At 39.7% G+C, this 16,413-nt stretch overlaps 1 protein-coding gene across 2 annotated transcripts in view; it reads right to left on the bottom strand.

Moving 5' to 3' along the window:
• Positions 1–16,413, bottom strand: part of EPG5 (ectopic P-granules 5 autophagy tethering factor) — a 126,935-nt gene that overhangs the window by 107,842 nt on the left and 2,680 nt on the right. For both annotated transcript variants that reach the window (XM_030867834.2, XM_030867833.2), the window contains exons 2-5: positions 4,892–5,836; positions 3,303–3,546; positions 1,697–1,833; positions 696–803 (exon numbers count right to left, since the gene is read on the bottom strand). In XM_030867834.2, coding sequence (XP_030723694.2) covers positions 696–803; positions 1,697–1,833; positions 3,303–3,546; positions 4,892–5,836 — 1,434 coding nt within the window. The remainder of the gene's footprint in view (positions 1–695; positions 804–1,696; positions 1,834–3,302; positions 3,547–4,891; positions 5,837–16,413) is intronic.

Raw genomic sequence — 16,413 nt, forward strand, 5'->3', positions numbered from 1 at the left:
TACTCAGAGAACAGAGGTAGCTGAGCCATTTACATCAATTACCTGAAACAATATGGACGGGAGGAATATACTGCTATCTTAATCCAAAGATAAATAAAAACAAAAAATCCTCCTTCTACCTAAAAAGATTCAAATTTCTTGCCACCAGAAATACTAAAGAAAAGGTAACATGGAGAATGACCTGGAGAATGACCTGGAATACATCTGGCCCCACCCATCTGAGGGGTTGCTATGAGTTAACAACACAACCCAAAGGCAAGCAGCAGAGATGCCTAAATCGATCGCACAGACCTGAGATCTCTGCTAGTATTAAAGAACTTTGAGATGCTTGTGGCTGCTTTTTTATCTGTACCAACTGTAGTGTGAGATGGATTAATTTAGGACGTTGTGTTGAATATTACAGAAAAAAGTCCTAGCAAGCCTTACTGCACAGAAATTTTACAGAATTAAATACTACTAAACCTACCAAGCCAGACTACAACTGAACTTTTGCAATTCCATCTTAATTTCATCATTTTTGGGTGGTCCAAGAAGTTGCAGCATAATAACTCCTACGAATACAGACTAGATATATCCCAATAATTTTATTTTAAATATCAATATTTTTAAAGTAGGCTTAAAGCAACTTCTTCAGGAAAAATGTTTAACAAAATCGCCTCCCATTCTCTTCAACATTAGAAGGCCATTCATCATACCTGGATGAAAGGAACAGCCCATTTACTAACACCAGCCGGGCATCGAAGAATATGGTTTAGAAGGAAGAGGTGATCTCCAGGACAGCCAACTCTTTGTAACACTGATACCTAAACAATAAAGGATGTATAGTTTTACTATTTACAAAGACGAATGTTTTTAAGGGTCTAATGAAATCACTTATCCGATATTTAAATACATGTGATCTTTCAAAAGAGTAACCAGACATAAGATATACCACTGACTGGTTGAGTTTCTACCACAGAGGTACACAGAGGCCTATGAACCTAAGAGCACTCTGATAAAAATATCATTAGCAGTTTCTCTGCAAACCCAATTTTTATTATCTGGCAAATTACAAATCACTAATGTTCCTGGCCACACATGAATAGATATGTCAAGTAGTTTAATCTATTCCCAGTTTGTAATAGTTTCTCAGATACAAGTAAGTATGCTTAGAACCTCAGCCCATATCTAAGAATGCTAGCATGAACCTAAAAAAAGCACCCAAGGGAGCTCCATTGAGAAACATAACCAGTAAACGAACAACCTCTCCCCACGTAACACACCTGATATCTTTCCTAAAGTTCCCAAATCCTGATTCCTTTCTTTTTCTTCCCTTAAAAAATTTTTTTAAAGTATAAGTACACCATTAAACACAAGATGATAAAAAAGTGATATGAACAACTTTTAGCTCACATACCTATATTCTGAATATACATCTAGTCTTAAATTTAGCATGCTTCCCACATTTCCATTTCCTTCTAAGTCGAAGGCCAAAGATAATTTAACATAAACTTTACCAGAGAGAAAAGCACTGTGTGCTTAATAATGCACTAGATAAGGATAACTTATTTCCACATGTCATGAGCAAAGAAAACGTCACTAATATATTAAACAAATTAGCTGAAGAAGCTATTAATAAAAAACTTATAAGGAAACAGGAGATAATTCTTAAATTATCAGGGAAATAAAGGACAGTATACTATGTCTATTTCCTTACCAATTTCTGCAGCCAGAGAAGAAGATCATCATGGAACTGAGTATCTTCATTAACTCTCCTGGTGAACATGAATAAGACACTAATGCACTCCTTTAGCTGACACAGATCAGAGGGAATGCTTTCTACCTGTTTAGAAGCTATAAATTAAAAAGAGGATTAAATGAGTCCCATATAAATGGTATTTGTGGGAGAATTTTTAGTGTCTCTACTTAAAATAAATAAATAAACTATTTAAAATATTTAATTCAGATGAAAATCCAAGGAGAAAAGTTACATCAAAATATGAGTTTCGGGCTTCCCTGGTGGCGCAGTGGTTGAGAGTCCGCCTGCCGATGCAGGGGACACGGGTTCGTTGCCCGGTCTGGAAAGATCCCACATGCCGCGGAGCGGCTGGACCCGTGAGCCATGGCCGCTGAGCCTGCGCGTCCGGAGCCTGTGCTCCGCAACGTGAGAGGCCACAACAGTGAAAGGTCCGCGTACCGCAAAAAAAAAAAAAAAAAAACAAATGAGTTTCTACTAAATATGTAAACTGAAAAAAGTATCTAACTTCGTGAAGTATTTCAAAGCAAGAAAAATTAACTTCATCAAAATTTTTTATTTAAAAATCAGCAAATCTCTGGCCTAGCCCTAGCTCTCTGATTAGTTATGAAAACGATAAGGGGGAAGAAGTTTTTTATTTTAAATGATCCTAGTATCTCTCCAAGAAATAAAAATTGCATACGTAATACTTATCATATAGTAAAGGCTAATTTCTTTTTCTTTTTTTTTAAATAAATTTATTTATTTATTTATTTTTGGCCGCGTTGGGTCTTCGTTGCTGTGCACGGGCTTTCTCTAGTTGCGACAAGCAGGGTCTACTCTTAATTGTGGTGCGCAGGCTTCTCATTGCGGTGCGCGGGCTTCTCATTGCGGTGGCTTCTCTTGTTGCGGAGCACGGGCTCTAGACGCATGGGCTTCAGTAGTTGTGGCACGCGGGCCTCAGCAGTTGTGGCTCATGGGCTCTAGAGAGCAGGCTCAGTAGTTGTGGTGCACGGGCTTAGCTGCTCCGTGGCATGTGGGATCTTCCAGGACCAGAGCTAGAACCTGTGTCTCCTGCATTGGCAGGAGAATTCTTAACCATTGACCCACCAAGAAAGCCCAAGGCTAATTTATTAAAACCCAAAATAAGATGAAAAATTCAGAACATTATAAATGCCCTGATGAAAATTAAACACCCCAACAAAATGGACAAGCAAAAATAAAGTGCAACGGACAGAATGAAAAAGTATTGTGATTATTAGTTTTAGAATCAAAAACTATATTTGGACTTGAATTGGTAATGAACACATAAATTAGGACAGTAAGAGACATTAATGATAAAAAGCAAACTTTTGGCTTCCTAGAGAAGGAGAGAATGACAGCCCACGGGGTAGGGAGACCTGGCACTGCTCCCAAGAAATGTTATTAAGGCAGATCTCAGTCCTGTATTGGGGGAGGTAAGGTAAAACAGCAAGCACAAATTATCCCTTATAATATCTGCACACAGTAGAGTCCACCAGATTGTATCCCTCAATTCTTTTTATATTTTAGACCACAAGAAAGAGTGAGACTTTCATTACTTACACACCTTGGCCTTCCTGATGAATTGCTAAAGATCTCAGAACAGCCGAACTACTGAGTAATGTGTAGACATAAGACTCCACTTGCAACCGTGAGAGCACAGAAGTGTAAGAATGCAGCGCCAAGGTCTGGTGGAGGTGCTCAGATTTGGCATCAAACAGTTTTTTTAGCTCTCCCAGTGCATTTTCATTCATCTCCACTCTCTGGTAGCGATGATGGCCTGAAACTTTCACTTGATCAGCACAGATACCCTAGCAGTGGGCAAAAGGGTGAGATATGAAGCCAGTTACTCTTTGCTCTTGAAGCCTGTATACAATACACAGGCTTCAGTACCATCTTCAAAGAGCTTACAAATCGCAGCGAGGGAACAATACTACTACGTAGAAAACAATGAAGCTACTATACAACCAGGTGCCAATCACAAAGGCATCACAAGTTCAGAGACGAGAAGAGAAATCCTAAAATGCAGTAGGTGGGGAAAGGTGCAAGAAAACAATAGAGCTTGTCTCTAAGACCCTCATGATTGATGACCTTACCTTCTACTTTATAAACACTGAGGTCAATGTGATATCCCCTCAACTTCGAGAGATCTCAAAATATCTCTGTACTTACCCTCAGCATTCTTTGTGATTCTGCTCAAAACAAACCCCTCCTTTCCAATATTAACCCTCCAACTGTTTTCTTGATTCTATTCTCTCTTTTTCAGTATTTTCAAGTTTCTCTCTCCACAGGATCCTTCCTATCTACAAAGAGATACACAGGTCTCCAAGGAATGACGATTAGGGTTGGGGGAAATCACACGTTTCTCCCTGACATCTCCTCCATCTTCCCTTCACTGCTAAACTTGTCAAGAATAGCCTTCTCTTCCTCGCCATCCCTCCCAGGCCACTATGCAATGGCTTTCCTGATGGCACCTTGGCCTCCATAGGGTCACATCTTATTGCCTTCCCTATTTTCTCATTTCCTCTTGACCTCGTTCCATGGATCATCCTCCCCTTGACACTCTCTACCCATTAGATGTTCCTGGCATTATGCCCAAGGTCACAAGCTAAATGGCCCACAGGCTGAATCTGGCCTGGAGACATGACTTGCTTTGGCCTCTACTGTGCATGAGTGAGTGAGTGAGAGAGAGAGAGAGAGACAGAGAGAGACAGAGACAGAGACAGAGACAGAGAGAGAGAGAGTGTGTGTGTGTGTGTGTGTATTTAGTTGCCAACATTTACAAATCAGGATCCCTCACATAAAAATCCAGATTTCTAGCTTCTCTTAGAAAAACATAAGATGTGGCAATGCTGAACCAATATAACCTCACAGCAACAATCAACTATAACACAAGAGCAGCTCCCCATGCTGGACCAGGCATGAGCTTACCCAGTGATCACCGTCCCACTCAACCTGTTTCACTTCTCCAGGTTACCTGCCTGGCCCCTGTGGGCATATGACACTGTGACTCCTGCACTCAATTACTATGGGCTAAGACAGGGTCAGTGTGGGTAAAAGGAGCAGACTCCAGACCTCAATGGCATCACAGGAATAGCAGCTCCACTGAAAATTCCCCAGGCTCCTGCAAGCTTTACGCTACACTAGTCAATATACCTGTACAGACAACTGTTCCTCCTTGAAGTGCCATAGTCGACTTTTGGCATTTTGGCAATCAGACATCAGAGCAAGGAGCTCAGCTTCAGCCAGCAGCAGCTGCTTCCTACAGCGTGAGTAGTTCAAAAGCAACTCATAAAATTCATGCCTGTCCTGATGAGCCATGCTGTTAAATTCTTCTAAATATGACTCAACATTTTCCAGCCATGAACCAGGCTCAAAGACTTTTAGCTGTTCTTCAGTAAATGGTACTATTTCTGGTTGAGATGGGAGCTCCGGGTAGAGTCGCTCATTACGAAGCAATGGTTTCACTGCCACCAAAGCCGGTATATCCCCAGCAGTTTCAGCTGGCAACTGGGGATACAGTTTTTTCACTCTAGGTGGCTGGAAAATGTCTTTGGCTTCACAAGAACTCTGCAAGCCAACATTTTGTAGCACCTCTGAAGAAAGACCCAAGGCTTCTTGGTCTTCTCTCCTATTCTGAGTATCTCTGACCTTCAAATTTTCCACTTCCTGCTGAATATAAGAAACATTAGATTGCAGTGTGCTTTCCAAAGGTCCACATTGTACCGGTTTATCTTCCTCCATTTCTGTAATGTTCTCGGGGGGTTCTACTTTGGTTCCGACATTGCCTCCAGGATCGACCTTCGGCTTGACTGAATCATCCCCAGCACAGGCTCTGATCTCCTCTCCCTCCTTTAGACTCTCTGTTTTACATGTCAGGGACTCTTCATTGCTTAGAGTTAAGGAAGTGAGTGGTACATCAAACATTTCACTCTCGTTTTGTCGACTAGCATCATTCTGGGGCTGGGAATCGGTTAACTCCTTTAGATGGTCTCCTTGGAATTCACAAGGTGGGGTAGGGATTTCCAGCTCTCTGGAGGTTTTTGGAAGGGAGACTTCATCAGACTCTTCCCTCTGAAGGGTTTCATATTTCTTCTTTTCCTAAAACAAGATTTATAATGTGAAATAATTTATAATATAACAATAACTGATGAGGAATTTTTAAATTGTATTAAAAAATCTAAGTTCACTTCATAAGCAGTGTGTTTCATATTTCATATTATTCAATTTTGAGAATGCTGAATTTGGGAGATTCACTAGTCTAATCCCTACAGAGGAAGACATGAGAATAAGCAACAAATTATGATTCAAGAATGGAGAAGGAAAGTCTTAATTAGGCTGTTCTCCATTCTGCTAGAGGTTAAGTAAGAGAGAACAGTCTCCAAGTATCTTAGGCTTCAACAGGTTTGCATCCTGACAAACATATCTATTCAAATTTCAGGCAGAAAAAGTCAGGCCAACTTGAAATAAATTAACTATAGTACTGGATTATAACCTCAGAATAAAATCAATATCCATGAGTCCATACTCACATAACTAAATAGATAAACATATATATATGTTATATGTATCTTTTTTTCCTTAATGGACAAGAAGTGGCACTCTTCCTTACAAAAGTCCAATTAATAAATGTAGATGGAATGAGAAAAACAGAAAATCACAATTAGAGCACCATGGTAATAACTGCCACAGGCAAGAGGCAAGATCTACTAAGTAATGAAAGTGAGTGAAAATTTAAGCAGAAGCAGAATATTTGTATAGTCTCAAAGTATCCCCTAAATATTTAGTAATTACAAAGGGAAAAATCATAAGTTTCAGTGGAGAATCCTGGCAGTCAACACCTTAACCAAGTGATCAGGGTTACTATAACCAGTAATACATCCCCATACGATGTTCTGAGAAGGCTTATCCCCTCTTCAGTACCCTTTCTAATAATGTATAACCTCAATCTAAGCATGAGAAAACACCAGACAAAAACCCAAATTAAGGGAAAGTCTACAAAATAACTGAAGTGTTATGATCATCAAAGAAAAGACAAGACTGAGGAACTATCAAAAGACTGGAGAAAACTATTAGAGACATGACAACTGAATGCAATGTAGGATCCTGGATTGGACACTGGAACAGAAAAAGGACATTAGCAAGAAAACTGGTGAAATTCAAAAAAGTTCTATATTTTAGTTAATACCATTGTACCAATGTTAATTTGTTGGTTGTGATAAATGTTCTACAACATAGAATTTACAGTTACATAACACAAGAAGATGCTGGACGAAAGGCACGTGGAACTCTCTGTATTATATATGCAACTTATTAAATCCAAAATTAATTCCAAAAAAAACAGTTAACCATTTAAAAAATAAGATAAAATAAATTATGGTTTTTTAATGAAGTATCTCTGGCATTAACACACAAACTAGACACACAGGAAAGAAGCCTGGATAAAAAAGAAGAAAAAAATATGGAAATATTTATTATTTATTTATTTAAATAAAATTGTTACATCCAAAGAAACTAAAAAATGACTGACTCACTCAAATACTTCCCTCACTATAAATTTTTTTTTTTTAATGTGGGGTGTTTTTTGGCTATGTTGGGTCTTCGTTGCTTCACGCGGGCTTTCTCTAGTTGCTGCGAGCGGGGGCTACTCTTCGCTGTGGTGCGAGGGCTTCTCATTGTGGTGGCTTCTCTTGTTGAGAAGCACGGGCTCTAGGCGCGCAGGCTTCAGTAGTTGCAGCACGGGGGCTCAGTAGTTGTGTCTCACAGGCTCTAGAGTGCAGACTCAGTAGTTGTGGCGCACGGGCTTAGTTGCTCCATTGCCTGTGGGATCTTCCCGGACCAGGGCTCGAACCCGTGTCCCCTGCATTGGCAGGCGGATTCTTAACCACTGTGCCACCAGGGAAGTCCCCACGGTGAAATTTTAAGGAAGGCAAAATCATGGTTACAAAGTTATCAGTGATTTTGGATTATGTTGTCCAGCAAACGTCCAGCAAAAAAAAGCTGACAAGTAAATAGCCAAAAAAGTAAAACATTTATATGCACCTAATATTAGGAAGAAAAGACGAATGTTTTTGAAATGGAATTTGAGCTCAGCTTGCTGGTAATGAACTACCAAATGTTTACAAATGGTGGTGATGCAAGAAGCAACGTGTCCCTCCAAAATTACTTTAATCTGCGCCGTGGATATCAGATTCCGAGAACAGCCACACAATGCATACAAACCACTTTGTCAAACTGCCTAAAATCATGAATACCAGGAAAGCATTACATGAGTATTTATAAGAAAATGAAAAAGTGGGTCCAATTACACTGCAATGATGTTTAGCACACTAGCTATAATAAATAGGTCTGTCAGATTGAGAGGTCAGAAAAAAGAAAATTAGGAGAGGGAGGCCAATGGTTACTACAGTGGGAGAAATACTGGTGTACCGTTCAGGGCAGAGGCCAAATTTTAGTGAGCTGAACAATCAAGAAATGAAATTAAGAAAACAATTTCATTTATAATGAACAGAGAACAAAATACTTAGGGATAAGCTTAACAAAAGAAGTGTAAAATTTATACTCTGAATATTACAAAACAAAATTTGAAAGAAATTAAAGACTAATAAGTGAAAACACATTCCATTTTCATGGATCAGATCACAATATTGTTAATATGGCAATACTCCTCAAATTGATATACAAATTCAATACCATCTCTATCAAAATCCCAGCTGCCTTTTTTGCAGGAAATGACAAGCTGATCCTTAACCTCATAAGGAAATGCAAGGAACCCAGAATAGATGAAACAATCTTGAAAAAGAAGAACAAAGTTGGAGATTTCACGCTTCGCAATTTCAAAATCTACTACAAAATTACAATAATAAAGACAGTGTGGTTCTAGCACATGGACAGACAAACAGATCAATGAAACAGAACTGAGAATCCAGAAATAAACTCTTTTTTTAATCAACATTTTTTATTTCTTGTCTTTTTTTTTCCAAGTTGTTGGGAGCTTTTTATTTATTTTTTTAACGTCTTTATTGGAGTATAATTGCTTTACAATGGTGTGTTAGTTTCTGCTGTAAAACAAAGTGAATCAGCTATACATATACATATATCCCCATATCTCCTCCCTCTTTCGTCTCCCTCCCACCCTCCCTATCCCACCCCTCTAGGTGGACACAAAGCAACAAGCAGATTTCCCTGCACTATGCAGTTGCTTCCAATAGCTATCTGTTTTACATTTGGTAGTGTATATATGTCCATGCCACTCTCTCACTTCGTCCCAGCTTACTTTCCCCCGCCCCGTATCCACAAGTCCATTCTCTACATCACCGTCTTTATTCCTGTCCTGCCCCTAGGTTCTTTTTTTTTTTAACATCTTTATTGGAGTATAATTGCTTTACAATGGTGTGTTAGTTTCTGCTTTATCATGTACCACAATATTCACGGCAGCTCTATTTACAATAGCCAGGACATGGAAGCAACCTAAGTTGTCCATCAACAGATGAATGGATAAAGAAGATGTGGTACATATATACAATGGAATATTACCCAGCCATAAAAAAAACGAAATTGAGTTATTTGTAGTGACGTGGATGGCCCTCTTAGAGTATGTACGTACAGAGTGAAGTAAGTCAGAAAGAGAAAAACAAATACCGTATGCTAACACATATATATGGAATCTAAAAAAACAAAAAAAATGGTCATAAAGAACCTAGGGGCAAGACGGGAATAAAGACGCAGACCTACTAGAGAATGGACTTGAGGATGTGGGGAGGGGGAAGGGTAAGCTGGCATGAAGTGAGAGAGTGGCATGGACATATACACACTACCAAATGTAAAACAGATAGCTAGTGGGAAGCAGCCACATAGCACAGGGAGATCAGCTTGGTGCTTTGTGACCACCTAGAGGGGTGGGATAGGGAGGGAGGGAGGGAGGGAGATACAAGGGGGAAGAGATATGGGGATCTCTGTATATGTATAACTGATTCACTTTGTTATAAAGCAGAAATAAACTCTTATGTTTAAGGTCAACTGATTTTCAACAAGGATGCCATGACAATTCAATGGGGAAAGAACAGCCTTCAACAAATGGTGTTAAACAACTGGATATCCAAAGAATAAAATTGAACCCCTATCTTATATCATATACAAAAATTAACAAAAAGGATCATAGACCTAACATAAGATCTAAACCTTTTAAACTTTTCAGAAAAAACACAGGAGTAAATCTTAGTGAACTTGGGTTAGGCAAAGCCTTGTTAGACATGACACCGAAAGCACAGCAACAAAAGAAAAAAGTAGATAAATTGGACTTCATAAAAATTTTTAAGATTTTGTGCTGAAAATCAAAATATGAAGAAAATGGAAAGACAACCCTACAGAATGGAAGAAAATGTCTTCACATCAATTATTATATAAGGGGCTTATATACAGAATTAAAAAAAAGAACTCTTGTAACTCAAGAATAAAAAGATGAACAATCCAATTTAAAAATGGGCAAAGGATCTGAACAGACATTTCTCAAAAGATAATACACATGGCACATAAAAAGATGCTTAACATTATGAGTCATCACAGAAATGCAAATCAAAATCACAATGAGGTAACATATCACACCCGCTAAAACTACTTAAGTCAGATAATAGTAAGTGTTGACAAGGATGTAGAAAAATTAGTATCCTCAAACACTGCTGGTGGGAAGCTAACATGATGCTTCTCTATGCAAAAGAGTTTGGCATTCCGAGCCATGGTGATGGTGACACAATCTTGGATCATACCAAAAACCACTGTATTACACATTTTAAATAAGTATAGTGTGTGAATTATAGCTCAATAAAGCTGTTAGATGAAAAGATGGAAGATTTTAAAAACTCAGAGAGTTGAGAAATAAATGAAAAGTAAGGAAGCAGAGATGGGAATGTGACATAGAGGGAGAAAATTTTAGTTGTCTTTTCTTAAACTGTAAGAGACCTCTGGGGGTGTTAAATGTTAACTGGAAGAGAAGATAGGGAGCTGGAAGTAGGCCAAGGTGGGCCACAAGATCAAGGGCACGGTAAATAAACACACCTCCTGCAACCCACAGGCCACCTCAGGCTTCCTCTCCAGTCTGTCCCTCAGGAGTTTTTAACTTCCCTTTGCCAAGGGAAGTTGTTGCCCAACTCTGACCCCACCAAACCACTTCCTCTTTCCCTACTCCATGACTGCCCTTGCAATTTCAAATTCTTCCCCTCAACTAAACAAAATGAAGTCTCCAGCTGCTACTATCAAACTTGCAGGCCCACATCCAGCAGATCTACCTTCCTGGGAATAATCACAACCATAACAGCAACAGATAATGTGGTTAGATAATCAATTAAAGAATTTTTTAAACCTTCCTAATGCTCCCAGAGAAGAACACATAAGACTTTGGGTTTTATTTCCCTTGGGGGTGGAACTCAGTGCTTCTCTGTTTAATTCTCCATCTGTGCTGTTACAGAAGTTAGGTCCAAAGAGGAATTAACCTGGGGTTGCCCAGGAAAGGAGGTGGGGGAAAGGAGACGAAAGCTGGTAATTTGATTCAAAGAATGGACTGGCCAGATCAGAGAAGGCAGGCAGAAGGAAAAGATGAACAACTGCGAGACACACAACTGTTTGAGAGGGTAGCAAAGGCCTGCCCCTGCCCCTCACAGATCCCTGGATAGGATAGGATGTCTGGGGTGCATATGCGGAGGGAGAAGGGGTTCACTGTGTTCATCACCAACGCCATGGCCTCTAAGCAGTGGTGAGCTCCCTGTGGCTCAATTCACTTCTCCAAAGCACAGAACAGGGGAGCAGGTCCTGAAAGGTCTCCTAGCCTCCAGCCTCTGCCCTACCACCAATTCATCCCAAACACCACTATAAGACTGGTCTCCCTAAAACACTACCCTGAACACCACAAAAACAATCACAGCTCTCCACTTAATGAAAGTCTGACTCTTAACTTCGGCACTCAGTGCCTTTGATGACTCAGTTATGATCCTGTCCCAAGACAAAATCCTCAATGACCACATCAACCCTTCCACAGCACATGCTTTACTCTGAACTCTGCGGTGTGTACTTGCCATCTGGCCCTGGTCACGTGCTACCACATATGGTTATTTATCTTTATGTTGTGTCCCCCAAATGACCACAAATATCTTGAGACCAGAGAATATATCTTATGCTTTTTTGGATCTGATCTGCCTCTGATTTTCAACACTTTGTTCAATAAACATTTCTTGAAACAATAATGATGACTTATAGTTCACAAGAATTTACTGAGTACCAACTGTATGCTGAGCTCCTAGGTACTTGCACCCTAAAATGAAGAAATTATTGAATTATCCAACAAATGTGCTCTGGCACATTCAGAAATTTATTTTTATATGCCTCACAGAAAGCAAACGGACTATCCAATGAATTCAGAGAAAACTGAACTTTTATGCCAAAATCTGAATCAAATTTTATACTTAAGATACAAAATTTCATTTAAAAACAAAAAAGAAAGCCAACTTCCAATTACTTTGCCTACTTGAGTTAACCAGAGATAAAGATTAGAGCCTACTGTATTTATAACAATCATTACAGATCACAAAATAAAATTCAAACAGAACTCCACGTGTATCAAGCTGTGTGTGCAAAAATTAGTGCTTACATAATTTTATTTTAACCAAAAGACATGTTTCTTACAACTGAAAATGGCCTAGAGATTAACATTTCTTTATTTTTGATCTCTACATAAGTTACGTACAGGTAGAGAACCAATTTTAAAATAATTCCACAGGAGAAAAAATAATCAAGAAGTTATACAGAAACAGAAGAGTTGTTAATAAACACAGAAAGACTTACTTAACCATACATTACAGTAAATATGCCCTACAGTGTTGGTGTATGTGTGGGGAAAAAACCTAAAGAGTACATAACAAACTGCTACCAACAGTTATCTCCAAGAGATGGAATTCAGGGCATTTCATTTCTGTGTTGTATACTTCTCTCTCTCTCTGTGTATATACTCATACATACACACTTTTTTTAAGCAATGAGCACTTTTGTAATCAGAAAAAAAGTTTTGTTTTCTTTTTAAGTTTGGAAAATAAGTGGTCACTTTCCATTCATCACTTGCAGTTCTTCCTCTTGAAACTGTACTAAGTAAAAATATTACAACTCCTTTCCATCCTTAAAAATATTAATGAGCTACTTCTTCATAAATGATAAAGGTTCAGTTTTACACACTACATAGAATACTTTTGTGGGATTACTTTATTTTTTTTCATTATTCTGAAAGTATTTATTAGGTAACTACTACTGTATGTTAGGCATAGTTCTAGTACATGGGGTACATGAAGTGAACCAAACAGGAAAGCTCCTTGGCCATGGGATTACTTTAAATGCAGGGTCTGTTTATCATGAATGTCTGTATCCACGGCACTTAGCACAATGCCTGGCACAGAACAGATAAAAAGGGCTTGGACACATGAGTCCAACTATCAGCTCAAGAGCTCTCAGGGCAATTTTACCCACACTCCTTGGGATGTACAAGAATGCTTTACAAGTAAAAAGGAGAAGGATGGGGATTATACATTTTGCTGAGAATACAACATCTCCTCCTGGCTGCCACTTCTTTTGTGTTGCTCTTAACAATCTTGCTTCACGTATCAGCAGCACTTTCCATGCTTCATCTCTTCCTCTTCCTTTCATATGCTTTTTTCTCTCAGCTTCTAGGACCCCAAACATATCCTACCTCACCGGTCACTCCTCACGCTCCTTTGTTGATTCCTGCGCCTCTCCCCGCAAAACTGGAGTGCCCTTGGGTCCTGTTCTTGTCACCTGTTCCTAAGGTAACCTAGTTCGGTCTCTGGTTTTAAATAACTACCTATATGCTGATGACCCCAAATCTTTTATCTCTCCCAAGCTCTAGATCCACATATCCAATCCATTTGGATGTCTGACATTTATTTCAAAATTAGCATGTCCTAAACTGAACTCCTGATCTGCCCCCAAAAGCTGTCCTACTCACTGCCTCCTCCCTCTCAGAGTCACCCCTGACTGTTTTCTCATATCCCAACCAAACCACCAACAAATGGTCTTGGCTAGATCATCACCACCTCTGCTTTACAACTCTGGTCCAGGCCACCATCCCCTCCTGCCTGGATCACAACAAAAATCTCTTAGAAGGTCTCTCTGCTCGTACTCTTGCTCCCTTACAGTCCGTTCTCAACGAAGCAAGCACAGTGACCCTTTAAAATAACTTAGATCATATCACTCCTCGGCTTGAAACCCTGAGGTGATTCCATATTTCACTCAAAGTACGAATCCTTACAATGGCCTACAAGGCCCTACACGACCTGGCCCTGTGTCACCTTCCTGACTTCAAATACTCTCCCAAATACTCTCCCCTCATGCATTCCACCCTAACGACACTGCTACTGCCTTAAGGCATTTGCCCCAGGTGTTCCCAAGATCCAAATGGCTAACTCCCTCATCTCTTTCATGTCTTTATTTAAATTTCACTTTCAGTAAGGACTACCTTGACTGCCTATATAAAAATCACAACCCGGACTTCCTGGTGGCCCAGTGGTTAAGAACCCAGCTGCCAATGCAGGGGACACGGGTTCAAGTCCTGGCCCGGGAAGATCCCACACGCTGCGGAGCAACTAAGCCCGTGCACCACAACTACTGAGCCTGCGCTCTAGAGCCCGCGAGCCACAACTACTGAAGCCTGCGCGACTAGAGCCCGTGCTCCGCAACAAGAGAAGCCACCGCAATAAGAAGCCCATGCACCACAACGAAGAGTAGCCCCCACTCGCCACAACTAGAGAAAGCCTGCGCGCAGCAACAAAGACCCAACACAGCCAAAAATAAATAAATAAATAAATAAACTTATTTAAAAAAAAAAATCACAACCCATCCTAATCACCGGTACTCAGCTCCTTACCCTGTTCCTCTTTTCCTTTTTTCATAGCACTTGTCATCTTCTAATATATTATACATTTTATTTATTTTTTTATGGAGTTTTCTGTTTGTCTTCTCCTTCTAGAATGCAAGCTACGTTAAGGCCAGGTTCTTTTTTTTATTTTTTATTTTTCCTCTGTTTACATCCCAAGTGCTTAGAACAGTTTCTGGGACATAGTGGGTGATCGATGAGTGTTTATTCAACAAATAAATGGGATCTTAGGAGGCACAACAGGAGCTAAATAATATAGAACATCCCTCAACTTCACTCTTATAATCACTCATGGGAAGGAGGGACTAAGAGGTAGAAATCATCTAGGCCAAGAAGCAAGAGGCGATGGGGATTTAAAGGTCTCGGTTTCTGTTATCAGTTTTCTGGGACACATCTCAGTCTATCCTTAGCAATTACAATATGCTCTTACTATTAATGAGTTGTCGGCATTCAGAATTTAGTATTAACTGCAGAAAAACTTTCCACGACTATAAAATATACTGCTTCTGCAGAGTAAATCCAATCTAAAAATCTACTGTTCTTAACCCATAATCTACCATGATCAATGAAGTCAGGGTTCTCCAAGGTGGGTGAAACTAATCAGGACTATCTCTCAGGTATCAAGTGATAAGCACCAGATAACCAAAAACTAGCAACGTGAGCTCATCTTCCAAATGATTAACATTAAGGAATATAGGTCAGCTGCTGGGTCAAACTATCGAAAGGCAAAAGCACATGACAGTCCTCACTTCCTGAAATGAGCCTTGGAACTACTTTATGGTTCCATTAACAGTAAGCAAATTACACCACAATGGTAAAGGTTTCATTAATGTAGGACTTCATGATCATAACCAACATAACCAGCACTAAGTAATAAATCTATTTACTCTAAGAGAAGAATCAATTTTCTAAACTGACAAGTATGAGGGCCTTGCTGATGTCATGGACTTTTTCCATTTGTTTTCTCATACTATTTAGAGGAAATTTACCAGAGTAAATTCTTCTGAGCAACAAAGCTTGGAAATATTCTTCAATACTGGTATTTTTTCCTTCATTCAACAAACATTAGCAAATGCCTACAAGGGCTGTAAAGGGTATTAGGAAAAAAACAGGTCCCTCCCTCACTGAGTTCACAGTCTAAGGGAGAAGAGAGATGTTAACAAACTAACTGCAAGTGAGATGAGTGACACAAAGGGGTGCAGAGCGCTACTAGTGGGGGCTGGGGGCGGTGGTAATGTGGGTGATGAAGGTGATGAGGTTTAAGCAGAGACCTCATGAATGAGCAGGTGAAGAGGGACAGGAAGAGGTGTCAGCGCAGAGTAAAGAGCATGAGCAAAGGCCCTAAAGCAGGAAAGGACATATACAGTTGAGAATCAAAAGAGATAGTAGTGAAGACCAGAGGCTGAGGAGAAAGACAGAATCCAGATAGTTTAGGGCCTTGAGTCCATACTTTGGACTCTTGGACTCTGGGCAATGGGAAATCTTTGAAAGGCCTTAAATAGGAGAGCAATCATTTTGGGGGTTTGTTTATAAAAATATCAATCCAGCTTTAGTTTAGAGAATGGGCAGCAAGAATGAACTTGGAAAGGCTATTTTAGCAAAAATCCAAGAAATCTTCCTTGGAGGATGGTTGAGTTAGTCAGGATGGAGAGAAATGGGCAGAATCAAGAGAACAGTTACAAAATACAATTGGCAAGCCTTAGTGACTGACTAGATTTGAAAGGTGACTAAAAGTATGTCAAGGATTTCT

This window comes from Globicephala melas, chromosome 13, assembly GCF_963455315.2.
Source record: "Globicephala melas chromosome 13, mGloMel1.2, whole genome shotgun sequence".
NCBI classification, from domain to species: domain Eukaryota; kingdom Metazoa; phylum Chordata; class Mammalia; order Artiodactyla; family Delphinidae; genus Globicephala; species Globicephala melas.